This window comes from Balaenoptera physalus (assembly GCF_965194825.1).
Source record: "Balaenoptera physalus genome assembly, chromosome: 14".
NCBI lineage: Eukaryota > Metazoa > Chordata > Mammalia > Artiodactyla > Balaenopteridae > Balaenoptera > Balaenoptera physalus.
In genome coordinates, this window is record NC_138893.1 from 12418304 (window position 1) to 12438105 (window position 19802).

The 19802-nt window shown below is 43.2% G+C and overlaps 1 protein-coding gene across 3 annotated transcripts in view; it reads right to left on the bottom strand.

Annotated features, from left to right (window-relative positions):
* The window catches only part of NTPCR (nucleoside-triphosphatase, cancer-related), a 50377-nt gene extending 30976 nt beyond the window's left edge, over positions 1 to 19401 (bottom strand). The window contains exons 1-3 of one of the 3 annotated variants that reach the window (XM_082423039.1): positions 18968 to 19401; positions 6824 to 6986; positions 6234 to 6330 (exon numbers count right to left, since the gene is read on the bottom strand). In XM_082423039.1, coding sequence (XP_082279165.1) covers positions 6234 to 6330; positions 6824 to 6986; positions 18968 to 18977 — 270 coding nt within the window. In that variant the 5' untranslated portion in view covers positions 18978 to 19401. Of the gene's footprint in view, positions 1 to 6233; positions 6331 to 6823; positions 6987 to 12288; positions 12488 to 18967 lie in introns of those variants that run through there. The other 2 variants (XM_082423040.1, XM_082423038.1) reach the window with 2 other exon arrangements.
* Positions 19402 to 19802: the final 401 nt, after the last annotated feature.

Here is a 19802-nt window from a genome sequence, read left to right on the forward strand (position 1 = left end):
GACAAAAGACCTGTATGCAGAAAACTATACGACACTGATGAAAGAAATTAAAGATGATACCAACAGATGGAGAGATATACCATGTTCTCGGATTGGAAGAATCAACATTGTGAAAATGAGTATACTACCCAAAGCAATCTACAGATTCAATGCAATCCCTATCAAATTACCAATGGCATTTTTTACGGAACTAGAACAAATCATCTTAAAATTTGTATGGAGACACAAAAGACCCCGAATAGCCAAAGCAGTCTTGAGGGAAAAAAACGGAGCTGGAGGAATCAAACTCCCTGACTTCAGACTATACTACAAAGCTACAGTAATCAAGACAATATGGTACTGGCACAAAAACAGAAACATAGATCAATGGAACAAGATAGAAAGCCCAGAGATAAACCCACGCACCTATGGTCAACTAATCTGTGACAAAGGAGGCAAAGATATACAATGGAGAAAAGACAGTCTCTTCAATAAGTGGTGCTGGGAAAACTGGACAGCTACATGTAAAAGAATGAAATTAGAATACTCCCTAACACCATACACAAAAATAAACTCAAAATGGATTCGAGACCTAAATGTAAGACTGGACACTATAAAACTCTTAGAGGAAAACATAGGAAGAACACTCTTTGACATAAATCACAGCAAGATATTTTTTGATCCACCTCCTAGAGTAATGGAAATAAAAACAAAAATAAACAAATGGGACCTAATGAAACTTCAAAGCTTTTGCACAGCAAAGGAAACCATAAACAAGACGAAAAGACAACCCTCAGAATGGGAGAAAATATTTGCAAACGAATCAACAGACAAAGGATTAATCTCCAAAATATATAAACAGCTCATTCAGCTCAATATTAAAGAAACAAACACCCCAATCCAAAAATGGGCAGAAGACCTAAATAGACATTTCTCCAAAGAAGACATACAGACGGCCACGAAGCACATGAAAAGATGCTCAACATCACTAATCATTAGAGAAATGCAAGTCAAAACTACAATGAGGTATCACCTCACACCAGTTAGAATGGGAATGTTCAGAAAATCTACAAACAACAAATGCTGGCGAGGGTGTGGAGAAAAGGGAACCCTCTTGCACTGTTGGTGGGAATGTAAATTGATACAGCCACTATGGAGAACAATATGGAGGTTCCTTAAAAAACTAAAAATAGAATTACCATATGACCCAGCAATCCCACTACTGGGCATATACCCAGAGAAAACCGTAATTCAAAAAGACACATGCACCCGAATGTTCATTGCAGCACTATTTACAATAGCCAGGTCATGGAAGCAACCTAAATGCCCATCGACAGACGAATGGATAAAGAAGATGTGGTACATATATACAATGGAATATTACTCAGCCATAAAACGGAACGAAATTGAGTCATTTGTTGAGACGTGGATGGATCTAGAGACTGTCATACAGAGTGAAGTAAGTCAGAAAGAGAAAAACAAATATCGTATATTAACGCATGTATGTGGAACCTAGAAAAATGGTACAGATGAGCCAGTTTGCAGGGCAGAAGTTGAGACACAGATGTAGAGAATGGACATATGGACACCAAGGGGGGAAAACTGCGGTGAGGTGGGGATGGTGGTGTGCTGAATTGGGCGATTGGGATTGACATGTATACACTGATGTGTATAAAACTGATGCCTAATAAGAACCTGCAGTATAAAAAAACAAACAAACAAAACAACTAATACTAAACTTTCATTGGGTTATTTGTATGGAAATATGTTAATATAAATGTTTCAGACATTACATGAAATTTCTAAAAATCTTATATGTTCTGGTATAATGTTATAAGTCATAATCCTAGTTATTACCTTAAAATGTATATCTCAGAAATAACTAATTTTCTTGTCAACTGCATTATTATGAACTTTCATCAAATTTTTAACTGTGGTCATTTTTAAGTCTTTTGTCATTTACAGACAGTTCTGGGTGTACTCTGATGCTTTTGCAAATATGTTCCTATAAAAGGGTTTCATCTTTAAGAAATTCATGGAAAAGACTCTGACAAGTACAGGTTTCTGGTAACTGACTGTACTGCTGAACTGAATGAATAAGCATTTTCAGAACTCTAATGAAAAACTGATGAACTCATAAAAGTGCTAACAAAAGATCAAGATGAAAAAAAAATTTAATTACATGGGACTGAGTGAACTGATGAGGATGAGTATACTTTTTGTGACTTTCTGTCTGAATTAAAAAAAAAAAAATCCAACAAGGACTCAGAGGCAAAGAATATACAAATCAATTTTCACTGCAAAGTAAAGGAGCTGTTACAGTGGAGGATTACTGGACTGAATGTCAATATTATGACATAGTATGAGTGTGTTTCGTGTTTGGTAATTGCAATCATTGTTGCTTTTGTTGTGGTCATCCATGTACAATGCTTGGTGTCAGTCTATTTATCTCTTGTAAAAATAAAATACAGTGTGTGTGTGTGAAAAAAAAAATAAATAAATAAAAAAATAAAATGTAAAAGGCACTGGCTTTACATTAGTCCCTAAACAAAAAAAAATTAAAATAAAATAAATTGACAAACCTTTAACTATTACTGAAGTCCAAAAAGAGAGGACTTAAATAATCAAAATGCATGAAAGAAGGGAAAATACCACAGACCTTACAAAATAAAAAGGATTACAGGGGAATATATGAACAACCGTATGCCAACGAATTAGATAACTTACTATCTAATGACATGGACCAATAAATTCCTAAAAGACACACATTACCACAACTGATTCAACATGAAATAAAAAATCAGCAGACCTATAACAAGTAAAGAAATTGAATTCATAATTAAAAAGCTTCCCATGAAGAAAAACCCAGGCCCACATGGTTTCACTGGTGAATTCTATCAAACATTCCAAGAAAAATTAATACCAATCTTTTACAAACTCTTCCAAAAACTAGAAGAGGAAGGAATACTGCCTAACTCATTCTACAAGACCACAATTACCCTGATATCAAAATTAGACAAAGATACTACAAGAAAAGAGAGCTACGGTTCACATCCCTTATGAATGTAGATGCAGAAATCCTCAACAAAATACTAGCAAACAGAATCCGGCAACATATAAAAGAAATATACATATGCCATGACCAAGAGGGATTTATTTCAAGAAAACAAAGTTGGTTTAGCATCCAAATATGAATGTAATATACTATATTAATATAACATAGGATAAAAATCACATAATCACCACTATAAATGCAGAAAAAGGATCTGACAAAACCCAACACTTCTTCACTTTAAAAAACAAATGTTAAACCACAAACTAGAAACAGAAAGGAACTTCCTCAACCTGGTGTTAGCCGTCCACAAACAAGCTACACCTAACATCATACTTGATGGTGGGGGCCTGAATGCTTTCTTCCTGAGATCAGGAACAAGACCAGGAGGTCCACTTTCGACACTTCTATTCATCACTGAACTGAGCTTCTGGCTGAGGCAATCAGGAAAGAAAACAAAATAAAAGGCATCCAAAGTGGACAGGAAAAAGTAAAATTATCCCCATTTGCAGATGATATCATTTTGTAAATAGAAAATTCTAAGGAATTCATTAAAGAACTATTAGTTTGACAAGGTTGCAGGATACAAGATCTACACACAAAAATCAACAGTATTTCTAAATATTAGTAATGAACATTCCAAAAATAAAATTAGGAAAATAATTCCATTTACAATAGCATCAAAAAGTATAAAATAGTAAGGTATAAATTTTTTAAAAAGAAGCATAAGACTTATATGCTGGAAACTACAAAACAACAAGACTGAATGAAATTAAAGACACTCTAAGTAAATAAAAAGACATGTCATGTTCATGGATCTAAAGATTTAATATTGTTAAGATAGCAATACTCCCCAAATTGATTTATAGATTCAATACAATCTCTATCAAAATTCTAGCTTCAGTAATCAAACAGTGTGCTTCTGATATAAGAATAGGTAGAACTGACATGAGGATAAACAGAATAGAATTGAAAATCTAAAATCAATCCTTATACTCATGGTCAATTGATCTCTAAGAGTGCCAAGACAATTAAATGGAAAAAGAATAGTCTTGTCAACAAATGGTTCTGAAACAACTGGATATTTATATGCAAAAGAATGACTTTCAGGGCTTCCCTGGTGGTGCAGTGGTTGAGAATCTGCCTGCCAATGCAGGGGACACGGGTTCGAGCCCTGGTCTGGGAAGATCCCACATGCCGCGGAGCAACTGGGCCCATGAGCCACAACTACTGAGCCTGCGCGTCTGGAGCCTGTGCTCCGCAACAAGAGAGGCCGCGACAGTGAGAGGTCCGTGCACCGTGATGAAGAGTGGCCCCTGCTTGCCGCAAGTGGAGAAAGCCCTCGCAAGAAATGAAGACCCAACACAGCCAAAAATAAATAAATAAATAAATAAATTTTAAAAAGAAAAAAAAAAGAATGACTTTCGATCCACACCTTACATCATATACAAGAATCAATTCAAAACAGACCACAGGCCTAAATGCATGAGTAAAACTATAAAACTCTTGGAAGAACACATGAGAGTTAATCTTCCTGAAACTGTGTTAGTAAAGCCTTCTTTGGTAAAGCACCAAAAGCACAAACAACATAAGAAAAATAGATAAACTGGACTTTTCAAAAATAAGAACATTTGTGGCCTTTCCTGGTGGTCCAGTGGTTAAGACTCTGTACTTCTACTGCAGGGGGCACGGGTTCAATCCCTGGTTGGGGAAGTTTTGCATGCCGCACCGTACAGCCAAAAAAATAAAAAATAAAAAAATAAATAAAAACATTTGTGTCATCACATCAAGAAAGTAAAGACAACTACAGAGTTGATGAATACAGTCGTCCCTGGGTATCCACAGGGCACTGGTTCCAGGGTCCTCCCACACACACCAATTCCGCGGATGCTCAAGTCCCTCGGATAAAATGGCACAATGGTCCTCCATATCCATGGAACCCATGGATACGGAGAGCCAACTGTATACCTGCATATCATATACAAATGGCCAATAAGTACATGAAAAGATGCTCAACATCAATAGGTCAATAGGGAAATGCAAATGAAAACACAATGTGATACTGCTTCACACCTACTAGAAGGGATACAGTTACAAAGACAGTAACAATTAGCAAGGACGTGGAGAAACTGAAACTGTCATCCATTGCTGGTGGGAATGTAAAATGGCACAGCTAGTTTGGAAACACCCTAGTAATTTCTCAAAAAGTTATATATAGAACTACCTCATGACCCAGCATTTCCACTCGTAGGTATATACTCAAGAGACCTAAAAACAGATGTCTACCCAAAAACTTGTACACAATTGTTCAGGGCAGATTATTCATAATAGCCAAAAAGTAGAAACTTATCCAAATGGTCATCAGCTGAAGAATAGATAAATAAAATATGGTATATCCATATAATGGAATATTACACAGCCATAAAAAGGAACGAAGCACTGATATGCACTGTGATGTGGATAAACCCTGTAAATATCATGCCAAGTGAAATAAGCTAGTCACAAAAAGACCACATATTGTATCATTCCCTTTCTAGGAAACATCCAGAATAGTCAAATCTACAGACAAAAAAGCAGGGTAGTGCTTGCCAGGGGCTGGGGATACACAGCAATGGAGACTGCTTAATGGGTATGGGGTTTCTTTTCAGGATGACAAAAATGTTCTAAAATTAGGCTGTGTTAACTGGTTGCACAATCCTATGAATACATGAGAAAAAAATGAACTGTATATTTTAAATGGGTGAATTGTATGGTATGTGAATTATATCTCAATAAAGCTGTTTAAAAAAATAACAGGTAATACAGTGATATAATGTGTTAGGTGCTTACCACTATGTTCATATGACATTTTACCTTCCTAAATGTTTATTTGCTGTGCTGTGAAAACAGGGTTAAGATATAAACAAGGGGAAAGCAGAGGAAAGACTTATCTTTGGGGACCATGGTAGCTAGGCATCAGAGCCCTCCCAATGTAAAATACTTACATATGCTGAATTTCTGTAACAAGGAGTTTACATGTAGTTCAGAGTGACAGTAAATTATGTGGCATATCCTTACTAAGGCTCCATCAATTGAAGACTTTTAAGCTGTAAATGCAAAACTGGCCTCTCTATAAGAGCGAAAGCCACTCTGTTCCCAGGGCCAGCAATTCCCACAAAGCACGGAGAACAGACGGGCTCAAAAACCAGAAACACACACTCACATTCCTCAAGACCGGAAGCGTCAGCCGCTCGAAGGAAGTCAGATCCACCACATACTGCCCAACGCAGCACTCACGCTTTCCAGGCGGAAGCTCTGACCTGAAAGAAAAGATAGTACATCCTTTGTTGAAAGACACCTCTACTGATTTCTGGTTTTTAGCTGCCCCACTGAGCCTCTGGCCTTCTGCGTGTGCTAAACCATCCTTAAAAATCACCCACACAGAAAGTGGCAGTGAGCAAAGCTGATCTGATTCCACATCCTCTCCTGAGAGCAGGGCTAACACCGGTGGGCACACCACCACCCATGGCCCGGCAGTTGCCTTCAGGGAGCTGGCGCGTCACCTATCTTAGAAGAGTGACATGAGAAACGGGGCTGCGAAGTACCAAGTGAGAAGAGCTTACTACTCAGTGGGGAACGTTCTAAGTGGAATACGATTATTTTCAACTTTGTTTTTCATGTGATGATTTCAACCTCTGTTTTCTTTTTCCAAGAAATCCCTAAAGGCTCAGGATTCTTCAAGATAGAAGAGATCACCTGGCTCAGCCCTGGGCCCAGGGAGAATAAAACACCGCGGAAATGAAGCTGCAGTACCCAATCCTGGATAAAGGTCCGCGGGCGCCGGACAACGTGACAACATCGAACCCTATTCTTCTTCCTCCCTGTCTGACTTCTTCGGTATAAAACCCGTCGACAGGCACGCCAGAGGACTTTAAAACTTCACTGGCTTTCTGGATCAACGTTGTTTTCCCAACCCCTTAAAAAAAAAAAAAAAAACCATTAGGAACCACTGCTTTGTTAGAGCACAGGAATCACCAGGAGGAAATAGGCTGCAAATGGATTTTATGAATGTTACCTTCACTTAATTTTGACTGCTCCAGCTGTTAACACTCTTTAATTTCAAGTAGAAACAAGCATAATAGAAATATGAATGGTATCTTGAAGTTTATTTTAAAATTCTGAAACAGTATTGGTTTTGTCACATACACAATCCCAGAACCAGTTGAGTGGTTTTCTGATAACAATCTCAAGTGCAATTTACATCCTAGGAGACAAGCTTCTACTTCCTCCTAGGTTTACTCTCCTTGGGGGAGCAAACGTTATCCCCTAGAAAGAAAAGCTGGTCAAGCTTCGGTCAAAGGCTGCACGCTTTAAGTTAGGATTTTAAGACACTCTGGACCTACGTTTAACAGTGGGAACATCACTTCATTCCTCCATGAACTTACATTGTATGTGTCCCAAAAACGGGACTCTTAAATACCACAAACACCACTAGAAATGGCAGTTTTTCAACTTTTTCCACAAGAGCAATCCCATCAGGTTGGCCACCCCTTCCATCACCCCTTGGAGTGTTCCTAAGCATTCCTTCGGCTTGCCCACAGCCCCTTCCCAGATTATAGCCTGTGCGCTTCCACCCGCCCAACCTCCCCTCCCAGGACCCCTTCCTTTCCTTCCGGCCCGACCCCTGGGCTACTCTGATGAACTCTTGGGTGTTTACAAGCAACATAATGATACTAATCACTGACACTGTGGAGCCAGGCCCTGGTCTCACGTGCCTCGCAAGCATTTTGTTGGTTAAATTCTCACAACCACCCTCTGAAGCAGTCACCATCCTTGTCCCTATTTTACAGATGAAGAAACTGAGGCACAGAGAGGTTAGGTAACTTGTCCACGGTTACACACCTAGGAAGGACCATACATTTTAACAGGGGCCTTCATCTGCCACCATGACTTTGTTTGTATGAGACTTGCTCCCATACAGATTAAAGTCAATGGCATCATGATTACCAAAAAAGGGGGATAAGAAGGTCTGTAACAGAGCTATTCTGAAATACAACAGGGTTGCAAATCATATTATTTCTGTGGCTGCCCAGAGTCATCAGGGATCCCCAAGGAGCCTTTTAACCTTCCTTGAAATAAAATACGATCTGTCATTTAAAGCATCTCTCCTCCAAACTTCACACTAGCAAACGATGGCATCTGGTCTTCTGGAACGTGAGCGGCAGCCCACGCTCACGTGACTAGGAGAGAACTACAAAGGGTCGTGACCCCAGCTCTGCCCTTCCGTAACTGCCGCTTTAGGAGTCGCTGAAGAATCTGCTTAACGCTGGCAAGTGGCCTTGGTGGATGTGTAAGCTGGGACTTTCCTGAAGGGCCATTTCTACCACAGTACACAGCAATGCCACAGCTAGGAATCCATCCTCAGCAATGAATCTGACAACAGTACAGAGATACAAGAAACCGGACGTTCACTTCAGCGTTCTTCGTAATTGTGCAAAACACAGAAACAATTTAATGTTGATCTGTAATGCTGACTGTTAAATTATGGTATCATGTGTGTAATGACACAAACATACAGGAATCTCATGCAGCCATTATTAAAGAGAATACTCTTTACCTATGGAAACAGTTTACTGGTTAGCATGGAAAACAGACCACAGTGTATTAAAATAATATATGGAGAAAAAGATGGTTAAGAAATAGCAGATGAAACATAGTAGTATTTTTTAAAGGCCGTTATATTTTTTAAAGGCCACAAATAAAAAATGTTGGTGGGGATGTAGAGAAAAGGGAACCCTTGTACACTATTGATGTGAACGTAAATTGGTGTAACCACTGTGGAAAACAGTATGGAGGTTCCTCAAAAAACTAAAAACAGAACTACCATATGATCCAGCAATTCCACTCCTGGGTATATACCCAAAGAAAACAAAAACACTAATTTGAAAAGATAAATGTACCCCAATGTTCATAGCAGAATTATTTACAATAGCCAAGATATGGAAGCAACCTAAGTTTCCATCAACAGATGAATGGATAAAGAAGATGTGGTACATATATACAATGGAATATTAGTCATAAAAAAGAATGAAATTTTGCCATCTGCAGCAACATGGATGGACCTGGAGGGTATTACGCTTACTGAAATAAGTCAGACAGAGAAAGACAAATACTGTATGTTATCACTTATATATGGAATCTAAAAAATAAAACAAACTAGTGAATATAACAAAAAAGAAAGATATAAAGAACAAACTAGTGGTTACCAGTGGGGAGAGGGAAGGTAGGAGGGGCAAGACAGGGGATTAACAGGCAAAAACTACTGTGTATAAAATAAATAACCTGCAAGGATACATTGTACAGCACAGAGAATATAGCCAATATTTTATAATAACTATAAATGGAGTATAATCTTTAAAAACTGTGAATAACTATGTTGTACACCTGAAACTTATATAATATTGTAAATCAACTACACCTCAATTTAAAAAAAAAGTGAAGTATGCATATGTTTATAGAAGAAAATGTCGAGAAGAACACAGAAAGGTTTATAGCATTTATTTCTGTATGTTGGAAACCCATGTGATTTTCACTCTTTAAAATTTTCTTGATTTCATTTTTTTTTTTTTGGTCTTATAGTGAGTGGTTATTACCCTTAATTTAAGAAAAAACAAAGCTATTTACATTATGCAAAAGACAAAATGGAACAGCTTTAACAAAAGGGGACACTGTGGGTCCGATCTGTTAGGGAGAACATTATAAAGCAAGAGGAGGCATTGGGCTCAAGTCCCTTTCTTCCTCTTCAGCTCTAGAAATCTTCTGGTGAATTTTTCACCTCTGTTAATTAAGCTACTACCCTAGTGTTGTCTACACTGGCTAAGAAGTGACCTGTGTAAAGGAGACCCCAAAATGAAAGGTCCACACCATGCACAGACAAGAACAGGTCAGAAAGCTCCAGAATTATTTTGGTTCTGGTTCTCCCATAAAGCTGACCCTGAAATAAAGACTCAGGTGCAGGCAGTTTAATTTGGGAAGCAACACCCCAAGACGACATGCTGGTAGGAAGATAATCGCATTATCAAATAAGTTGCCATTGTGGGTAGCTTAATCCCACTGGGAAATCCTAGGAGACAGTTTTAGACCCAAGGCTCAGAGTTCTCCTGTCTGAGGGGTGAGGAAGTAAGGAGTTTACCCGCTCACTTCCATCTATCATGGGTCAAGGCTGCTCCCGGGGGAAGGAATTCCCTGGCCCTTCAGGCCTGCCCTGTGCAGGCAGAGTGGGCTCCAGGGACCAGAGAAAGCCCTCCAGGATGGGTCAGAGGCTCTATATCTGGAAGCTGGAAAAAATGTTAAGTGCCAAAGACACATGGGTGAGGCCCTGACAGTGTAGACAACAAAAAGGGACCTCTTTGAGAAGATACCTTATCTGATGGTCTGAACGTGTAGAGATTTATTTATTTATATTTATTTTTTATACAACTTTATGGGAGTATAATTGCTTCACAATGCTGTGTTATTTTCTGTTGTACAACAAAATGAACGAGCCTTATGCATACATATATCCCCATATCCCCTCCCTCTTGAGCCTCCCTCCCACCCTCCCTATCCCACCCCTCTAGATGGTCACAAAGCACCGAGCTGATGTCCCTGTGCTATGCGGCTGCTTCCCACTAGCTATCAATTTTACATTTGTGAACACGTAGAGATTTAGACAGCCGGCAGAGTTTGGGATTGGGTTGGTGAGAGAAAGAAACTAAGTCAATGAGAAAACAACATTAGACAACAACTCCAAAGAGGAAAAAAAAAAAATTGTTCATAAAGGGAAAAGAAATGATAGATTACTCCAAGGCTCTTCTGTGATTAGCTTTTGCTAATAATACTGTAAACACTGACCACTGAACTAATTAAAATTACAGGATAACTGCGTTAGGAAGATTAGGAGGAAGAGAAGGTGAGTGGGTTTGAGGACAGGCTTAAGAGAGCTATACTGTAGGATTGAGTCTTCCAATTATGTGTATGTACATAAAACTTTTATAAAGAAGCAAACAGAAAGAAGAACCAGTATTGGCCAGGCGCGCCTCTGTCCCCACCCACCTCCGGGACGCAGCCAGGTACAATCACAATAACAAGCCACCTCTGTTATGAAACACATAGATGTCTTGGGGCCAGCCTGCTGAGAAAACTGCATTCCAAGTTTCAAATAAAGGACTGACAAATCAACTTTCAGAAGATGGTCCTTTACCTCTGGGTATCAGAAATTTCTCACACCTTCCTCCTCAGCACTCCCCCATTGCCTGGTAAAAATAAAATTCCAGAATCTGCAATATTAAGATAGCCTTTGCTCCTTAAGGCTAAAAAAGATAATCATTAGAATAAAGTGAAAGAGAATTTCAGGCCCAGGGTAACAATGGTTGATATCTGAACCCACAGCTAACTTGAAAACTCCAAAGAAGCTGAAGAAATCACTTTCTGCTTAGGCCCATCTTTTTTTTTTTCTTTCCCCCCCTTAATGTATCTGATGCTGCTACAACCTTCCTGCCTCTTCTTTCAATAACGAGTTATCCACGTGCAGCATCTTGGCTTAAACGGCACCTATTTCCTCCCCCAGACTCTCATTTGAACGCACACTATCTCCTTTCACAGGTGAGACCTTCACAGCCCGAGGGTTGAGGGATCTGCATTAGAAGAGACAGACGCAGACGCAGGCTCTGGGTGGGCGGTGTCCTGTAGGTACCAAGGCTCTTAACCTGCGGCCTCACTCATGGAGGGAATTCAGTGGGTCGGTGAACGTGGATGGGGAACACGGTTGCATGTTTAGTTTCACTACCCTGCAACTAAAATCCCGCTCTTCCTTTCATGATGAGAGCAGGGCAGGAGCACGTGTAACTATCGACAGAAACCAGACACCTTCGATTCCACCGCGGTGGCGGCAGAGATCCTGAAATATCTTTCGTGTCCGTCACAACTTCACAACTGCGGGAGTTATTACTGCTGCCGCCGCCCCTGCTATTTAAGACCGAAGCCCAGGTGCGACCCCCATCACAAGCTGGTTCCTGTTCTCCTGTAGTTGGCCTCATTTCACTTATTTGATGGACTCACAGTCACGTTTCCCGGGAAAGGACACGCAGGCTTCAGACCACCAAGCCTGGAACTTACACGGGCAATTTTAGAGGCCACCGGCCGGAGCCCCTTGCCCAAAGCACCGGACCGCCCCCAGCCCGGGCGCCGCTCACGCCCACCCCTCGGCCTCCCGGAGGCGCAGACCCGGGCGGGGTTACCTGGGGGTCCCGTCAGGAACACGTGCCGGGCCATACGGGTATGACCGGGTGGGGGTCACTGCCCGGGTGGGGGTCGGGGTCGAAGTCGCCGAACGGGGCAGGGGTCGGGGTCGCGACCCAGGATCCGCCCCCAACGCCGCAGTTCCCACCTCCGCCAGCCGGAAGCACCGCCCCCCCGGCCGCGCATGCGCTCTACCCAGTCAGCCTCGGCCCGCGCATGCGCCTTCCGCTCTCAGCCCCGGTCCCCGCGAGCGGCGTCCGCCTGTCTAGGGGGGGAGGGTAGTGGTCCGGTCTTCTGCGGGTCCCTGTGTTCCAGCCTCGGTGTTGGACTTACGTGGGGTGTTTGCGAGGAGATGTGCGTGAGAGCGTGTTACTAAACCAATCCTGCTCCAGGTGGGCGCCGTTGCCCGAGCTCTGCCCCTGGGATGGGACCTGCGAGCTGAAATTCCCCCGGGCTGCGGGGATCAGCCCTCCTGAAGGAGGCTTGGTCCCTGGAAGCCTTCCCCAAAGGAGGAGGCTTTGCTACCGATTGGAACTATTTACCCAGTGTTGTCAGCTGTGACTGCAGAGTAGTATCAACTGGTTAAAAGTGCTTGATGCCTGGGCTCCAACCTCCAGACATTCGGGATGATTGATCTTGGGCGAGCCCTGAGCATCTCGATCTTTTTTGCTGTTGTTGTTATTGTTGAAACTCCTCGGCAGTTTCTAAAGGCCCATCTTCAGCCGTGCACACGAAGACCAATTTTCCCCTCTTGTCACCATCCCATAAATGTAAACCAACGCAAGACCCAGCTGTTGGATCTCGCTGTGCAAAGCATTAAGTGGCTCTTCCCCCCTCACTTCACCACTTGAGGTGTTTCAGCCCATGAAATGAAGTGGCAATGGCTTTGGGCCAGAGTTACCTGTAAACTCTTTCAGACTAATATGTGTACAGTTTGTCTCCTGATCGATCATTCTCCATTCTGAGAAAGCAATTTCAGTGAGTGCCCATCTTAATTGGTGTGTGCCCATCCGGGACCTCCACGGCTCCCTTTAGCCTGGATATACACCAGTCAGATGGCCTCCGTTTCTTGCTGCTTGAAAAGGAATCATCTAAAAGGCAGATTTGTACAGTCGAGCTGTCACCATCATTTCTGGAACATTTATAAGGCTGCATCGCTGGTCAGGTAGGGCCTTCCACTCAGATTTCTTTCACCTCCATGCAAACTGGAATGAAGAACAGCTGATGTAGCCAAGTAAACCCACAGAAGTAGTTTCCCAAAGAAAGAAACATGTACACAGTCATATGTACACTCTTCTTTTCATTAAAAAAATTTTTTATTTTTAAATGCTAACTATGTAACATTTCCATCACTGAAGCAGTTTGTATTTGTAAGGCTCACCAGAGGATGGATTATTTTGTTTTGATGTTATGCCTGGAATTCTGGTAGCTACCAGCAGACATCAGTTTAGGTAACTCAAGGAACATCTAGACTCCAGATGTAGAGAACTGATGTTTCAGAACAAAAAGAAAATTCTTCCAAAGTTGGATATTCTTTTTCCATTGGGGGACCCGCCCCTTTCAATCCCAGGGTCGGGACCTGAGGGAGGGATGTTCCCCAAAGAAGAATTGAGGCGCTATTTCCACAGGGGCGACTGAATGCCAGCCTGGCAAAGCACGTTCACATTTGTCTTTTCCCCCTCTTACATATTTTCACATCCCCAGTAACCATATTCTTGGTTCTGTTTTCTGGTACTCAGGACCTAACCCAAGTTTAAATTACTGTACAAATACACTTAGGAGTAACAATAGTGCGTGTGTGCGTGCTCACTTGCACGTGTATAGGTTTATGGGTTTGGGGAATATTCGTATACAGCCCATCTCATTTGACCAGATGCTGTACATTTGTGGGCACCATGTCCTGGTGTAGGGATGGGGAAAACGGAGCTTTGCAGAAGCTCTGGCTCATAGTAAGGGGCAGTGGGAGACATGGGTATAGGGGACAGCTTTCTGACTCTCTGACTGTGGTTCGTGTCTCTGGCCCTGGGCTGCAGTCCTGGCACACCCATTGGCTGTGCTGTGTGCTCTTGAAAAGTGTGGCTATGATCACAGTAAATGCGGAAAACCAAGCAGGTGAGAGTTGGGTCACCGCAAGGAAGAATGGTGAACCAGCAGAAACAGGGCGTTTAGCCTCCTAACAAATGATGGGAGTAAACGAGGAAGGCTGTGAGAGTGAACCTCCAAGGACAAGCTGAGAGGCACGGGGAAAAGGGGCAGAGCTTCTGTTTGGCTTTGTCGTTTCCTCAGGAACGCTAACACTGCACAGCTTTGTTTTGTGCAGGTTCACTTTCATTCGTTTTGCTCGGATCCCATCAGTGGAGAATCTATTGTTTGCAGAATAATATGACAATTGTTCCGGTTTGAATCAGCCTCTGATGTGTAGGAACCAAAAAAAAAAAAAAAAAAAAAAAAAAAAAAAAAATTGCTGTATCTAATGAATATTCAACACCTGATGTAAATAGAGCTGGTTATTTAATATATTCACCCCCCTTCCCTCCCTCCCTCCCTCCCTCCTTCCCTTCTTTCCTTCCTCTGTTTTATTGTAGAGACTATGCACTGTGATACATAGTAGGGATCAAAGGTACATTTGAATAGCTTCTGTCCTGAAAAGACTAAGACAATCAAAAACACTGGTGAACAGGGCTTCCCTGGTGGCGCAGTGGTTAAGAATCTGCCTGCCAATGCTGGGGACACTGGTTTAAGCCCTGGTCTGGGAAGATCCCACATGCTGTGGAGCAGCTAAGTCTGAGCGCCACAACTACTGAGCCTGCGCTCTAGAGCCCACAAGCCACAACTACTGAGCCCACATGCCACAACTACTGAAGCCCACATGCCTGGAGCCCATGCTCCACAACAAGAGAAGCCAGCGCAATGGGAAGCCCGTGCACCGCAACAAAGAGTAGCCCCCACTCGCCGCAACTAGAGAAAGCCCACGCGCAGCAAGGAAGACCCAACGCAGCCCAAAATTAAATTAATTAATTAATTAATTTTAAAGAAACAAACAAAAAAACCACTGGTGAACAGACCCTTATACCTAAGGTCCAAATTTTTAAAACTATGAAATATCCATGAGCTACTACTTTTTTTCATTCAAAATGGAAATACCTTTATTTGAGCTCCTGGGGGGAAGAATTCCTTTCCCACCCCTTTAGATTACCTACCTTATTGAATAACAATTGCCACTGAGAGAGCTGGCATTGCATTTTGGCCACCAACCTTGTAATACTTGGACATACTTAACAAAAGATAATAGCTAACATTTACCTCGTGTTTCCCACGTACCGAGTTCTCTCAGAGCACAAGAAGACAAATACTGATTCCACTAATACGAGGTACCTAGAATAGTCACATTCGTAGAGCTAGAAAGTAGAATGTGGTTGACAGGGCCTGGAGAGAGAGGAAATGGGCATTATTGTTTAATGGGGACAGAGTTTCAGTTTTGCAAGATGAAAAGAGCTCTGGAGACTGATGGTGGTGATGGTTGCATAGCATTGTGAATATACTTAACACCACTGAACCATATGCTTAAAAGTGGTTAAGATGGTACATTTTATGCTATGCGTATTTTACCACAATTAAAAACTTAAAAAAAAAATCAACATATGGAAAGTGAGGAAGAAGAAAGGAAATCAGTAAAGGCTGGAGTGGTCAGAGAAGGGGTTTTGGAGAAGGTGCGTTTGGAGCTGGGCCGTGGAGGAGGCATCGCTTGACTGGGTGAGGATGAGGAGACCTTCGCTGTCGCAGAATGACTCTGATGTCCCAGGGTGGATCTCATCCAGCAAGGGCTCTCATTGGAGCTGGAAACCTCGCAAACCAACGTCTGCAATTAAGGGCTGGTGAAGCTTCTGGAGAGAGATGCTCCCGGGGCCCCTAATATGTTCCCACAGGCCTGGTTAGGATGAGATGCCTGTCCCCTCTCTGTCCCTAGGAAACAGCCCCAACTAGAGACTTCAGCACTGATAGCTGGAAGACCCAGGATTGTCCTGAGCCCCGTTCTGCTCCTTTCTTGCAGCTGCCACAAGTCTGATTCTGTCTACGTGGCTGACAGATGGCCTTGGAGGACCACTCTCCCAATTATGCAGACTGTGGAGTCCAGGGAGTAAAGATGGAAGGGAAAGCAGGAGAGAATAGGACCAAATGGTGTGACGGCGCTTGAGCTTGTTGGTGGAAGGAAAACTGGGCTGCGCGAACGTCAGGTCTGTTTCACATAACTGCACCCAACCCTGGGTACACATACAGCCTACCACCCCACCCCAGATAAGCAGCCCCCCTGCCATCCCACAGACCTGAGGCTTAGTAGTGGGGACACTGCCCATCTTTACCCAAGAGGATGTGACACTCCACACCTGCATGAGCAAAACCAGGGCCTTTTGGCCTGGCTTCCTGCCACAGGAGCGCAAGTGACAGCTGAGCGTGGTCGCTTTGGGTAGAAATAAATACGTGGAACCATGAAAGGAGCATTAAAGTGCGAATTCAAGTCGCTGAGCTGAGACCAGCTTGTTATGTTACCCTAGACAAGTCGTGCAACTGCTTTAGGCCCAAGTGTTCACAACTGAAAAATAAAAATGAAATTCCTGCCCTGCAGGACCCTCAGGTGTGCTGCAAGTATGAAGTGGGATTATTTATGGAGAAGCTCTTACACGGTATAAAGTCCATCAGGCAGTATTACCATCTCCCAGAGCTCCTGTGAGCCTGGAAAGTGAACCTGCCAGATGTGTAATTGCACCTTCTCTGAGCGCTTGCGTTCCTCTTAGAAGCATTTATTAAACTTGTTTTCTACGTCAGGGGTTTTGCTTTTTCCTTTTTCTTCTTTTTCTAAATTTTTATTATGTAAAATTTCAAACACGTACAAATGTGGAGAGAATAGGATAGGATAACAGGCCCCTTGGACACAGAGCCAGCTTCAGCAATTACCAACTCACGGCTGATCTTGTTTCATCTGCACCTCCCCATCCTAAACCCACACTGGGTTTTTTTTCAAGCAAAATATCAGATGTCATATCATTTCATTGATAACTATTTTAATATGCCTTTCTGAAATATTAGGATACTTTAAAAAATGTAACCACAATGCCATTGCCACACCTCAAATATTATTTCTTGATATCATAAAAAAAAACTCAGTATTCAAATTTCCCTAATTAATTCACTGATATTTTTTAGTTTGACTAGGATTTACGTAAGGTTTATACATTGTAATTAGTTGAAATACCTTGCATCCCTTTAATTTAAAGGACCCCTTCCATCTCTCTCTCTCTCCCTCTCTCTCCCTCTCTCTCCCTCTCTCTCTCCCTCTCTCTCTCCCTTTCTCTCTCTCTCTGGTAATTTCTTTGGTAAAGAAACTGCTGGTTTGTCTTAGCCAGTTGTTCACAGTCTGGGATTTTGAGGTATCGCCTTCCCATGGTATGGTTGAGCCTGCCCTTCTGTGGCCCGTGTTTCTCCTATTCTGCTATTCCATCAGGAGACCTGATTTGACAGCCTGCCCCTGGGATGCCTCTGGGTGTGTCCAGACATAAGTCAGATTTGTAGAGTTCAGTCTTCCTCAAGTAGAAACTTTTCCTTCTTCTCCTCTTCCTCCTCATGAAACATAAGCTTTATTCAGCTCACTTCCTACGTGCCAGGCACTTCCTAAGCTCTTACACACATTATCTCACTGTTTTTCGCAGCAATATTATGAAACAGCATAGTTCAACTTGACATTCATTCTAGCTGCCCAGCATCTAAACCCTTTCCTGTGTTTGGGGAATGGGTCACCTCTTTGCACGCCAGAGATCTCCTTTCCAGCCTCCTTTGCAGCTAAGGAAAGGAAAAGGCAAGGGCCCAAAGCTCCACCTACCAGATACTCCCATCCTTGGCCTGAGTTAGGTGCTACTGATGCGAAGACACATGGAGCCGGCAGCCATGGTGATTGCAGCCTTGGTCCTCGCAGGGCGCTCCGTGCAGCCTGGGGGCGGGGCCGGGCCCGGGCTCCTGCAAGATTCCTCTGGGTCCTTCCTGGACCTGCTGCGACCACCCTCCCGTGAGATCCCCCGTAAACACGTGGAACCCAGGAAGAAGCTGCTGTGCAGAAACTGCACTGCAGATGCCGCAGCGGAGAAACAAGGAGCCCATTCCCTGTAAGGAACCTGTGAATCACCCTCACCCAGAGCCCACCCTGCCTCAGGGTATGTTTCCAGTGCGCCTTCCAAACTGGGGGAATCACCAAAGGGTGGGTTCAGGACCCACTGAGTCCACTCTGAAATGGATTTCTATCAAAACTTACTCACCTGGGGCTTCCCGGGTGGCGCAGTGGTTAAGAATCCGCCCGCCAATGTAGGGGACATGGGTTCGAGCTCTGGTCCGGGAGGATCCCACATGCCGCGGAGCAACTAAGCCCGTGAGCCACAACTACTGAGCCTGCGCTCTGGAGCCCGCGAGCCACAACTACTGAGCCCACGTGCCACAACTACTGAAGCCTGCGTGCCTAGAGCCCGTGCTCCGCAACAAGAGAAGCCACCGCAATGAGAAGCCCGTGCACCACAACGAAGAGTAGCCCCTGCTCGCCGCAACTAGAGAAAGCCCGCACACAGCAACAAAGACCCAACACAGCCAATAAATAAATAAATAAATAAATACAAAAATATTAAAAAAAAAACTTACCTCCCTTCATAAGCCCCCGTTCTGCCTAGCAAGTGGGGCACAGTGGTGTCTTGGCTGCAGAAATTGGTTTCAGTTTAGAGCCAGCAGCGTCCTGTGATCTTGGAAAAGTCTGATTATTCACCTTTCCTCAATACACAGACACTCTGGTAAATGGCCACAGGGCCTTTTGGAGGAAGATTTACAGTCTAAACATTTGCTGTGTAGCATGATCCTTCCTCTGGAGGGCTTGGCCTCCCTTTCAGGCAAGGGCCTCTGTTGGCTGGGGCCAGGGTGAGGCAAGAAAGGGGCCCCTGCACAGAATTAAAGGAGGGGATGGCTCTCAGGTCCTGCGGGGCCGATCCTGCATTTTCGTCATCTAGGAGGCTGTGCCTTCTCCGATATTGCACTCTAAGGGTCTTCCTTGCCTCCCTCAAGGCCCAGCCCTGGGCTGAACTTGAATGACTCAAGTCTGGGAACCGTTTGAGAGGCTGTAACAGTCTATCATGGTGACTCAGCTCACACTTCTGTCCAACAGATGTAGAGCTTCGCCATGTACACAAAATAAGACTTTAGGTAGTTCCCAACTCTCACTTCTAGGGGCACCGTGACCAATACCAAAGATACTGCAGGTCAGACTATTCTAATTACTTCATGGTCTGTGTTAAAACGAAAACCACAGGCCCAAAATAGAGCCATTTATGCCAGGCCACACCTCCGAACCAGGGCTTAATACTGAACCTAATTGAAGCTTCAACCTCCCCTAGAAATGTAGTCTTAACCAGTCAGGAATTTTCTGGTCAGTACCAATGAGGTTATCTGTCACATGGGCCCTTTCTATCCCCCAGAGGAAGATGAG